The sequence below is a fragment of the Populus nigra genome, chromosome 3 (assembly GCF_951802175.1).
Source record: "Populus nigra chromosome 3, ddPopNigr1.1, whole genome shotgun sequence".
Lineage (NCBI taxonomy): Eukaryota > Viridiplantae > Streptophyta > Magnoliopsida > Malpighiales > Salicaceae > Populus > Populus nigra.
In genome coordinates this window covers 1179609-1180561 of record NC_084854.1, presented here as the reverse complement: position 1 = coordinate 1180561, position 953 = coordinate 1179609, and the positions used below count along the sequence as shown (strand labels likewise).

The 953-nt window shown below is 41.0% G+C and overlaps 1 protein-coding gene across 1 annotated transcript; it reads right to left on the bottom strand.

Moving 5' to 3' along the window:
* Positions 1–953, bottom strand: LOC133688043 (VQ motif-containing protein 31-like). Its single transcript, XM_062107423.1, has one exon. It carries the CDS (start codon positions 884–886, stop codon positions 323–325), a length of 564 nt encoding a protein of 187 aa, XP_061963407.1. The 5' UTR covers positions 887–953; the 3' UTR covers positions 1–322.

Sequence of the window (953 nt, the reverse complement as noted above, 5' to 3'; positions counted from 1 at the left end):
TAATCAATCATAGTCACTTTAATTAATTAAAGAATAATTGCTAATTAATTAGGTCCATTAATTAATTAACATATTCATCCCATTGAAATTCCACAACCACCAACACCACCATCTGTGTTAATGCAAAAACATTTGCAAGACAGGGAATGAAACACAAAATTTAATAACAGGAAACCTAAAACATGATAATTTTTCTCTATGCTTGATAGTATTTAACCTGAAATCCCAAGCTTTAAACATTCTTTAAAACCTAGAACAAGAACTTCATGCAAGATACAAAAGGTACATTCAGTACGTACTTCTGTAACCATTCTTTCAGCACCTAGTCTTGATTACTTTGGCTCGATGAAATCAATGGAAACAGAGTTAGTAGTTCAGGTGGCTCGCTCCCTCTTGGTGTGTTCAAAGGCGAAGGATGAAAGTAAAAACCCTTTTCAGCTATAGCCTTCTCCTCCTCTGAAACTGCTGGCGACGATGGTGACTCGGTTCCTGGGCTCGGGAAGAACAAAAAATCTGAACATAGTGGAGTCACTGGTGAGTCGATTCGGTGAGTTTGGCGGGTTTGTGATGATGATGAGTTACTAAGAGAGATCAAGCCAAGTTCGATCTCAAGCTTTCTTAAGGTATGTCTTCGCTCTTGGAGCTTGAAAGGTGACCGGCGAGGAGCAGTAAAGTCAACGGGGTTACGTGATGGTTTCGGGGAGGAGAGCGTTCTTGTCGCCGGGAGTCTTTGCGCGTCACTGGCTAAACCGGTTAGTTTTTGGACAAGGTCCCTGAAGGTGTTTATGTCTGCCTGAACAAAGGTCGTGGATGATGTTAGAGGTGAAGAAGACGAAGAGGAAGTATGAGTGTTCATGATGTGATTATTATGCCTCTCAATTTTCATTGGCAAATTAAGGAGCAGAGGGACTAATTGGATCGCTAGAAATATTATAGAGGGAGAGAGAGGCCTA

Coding starts and splice junctions, on each gene's coding strand:
- LOC133688043 (XM_062107423.1), bottom strand. CDS start 886: ATGAAAATTGAGAGGCATAATAATCACATCATGAACACTCATACTTCC.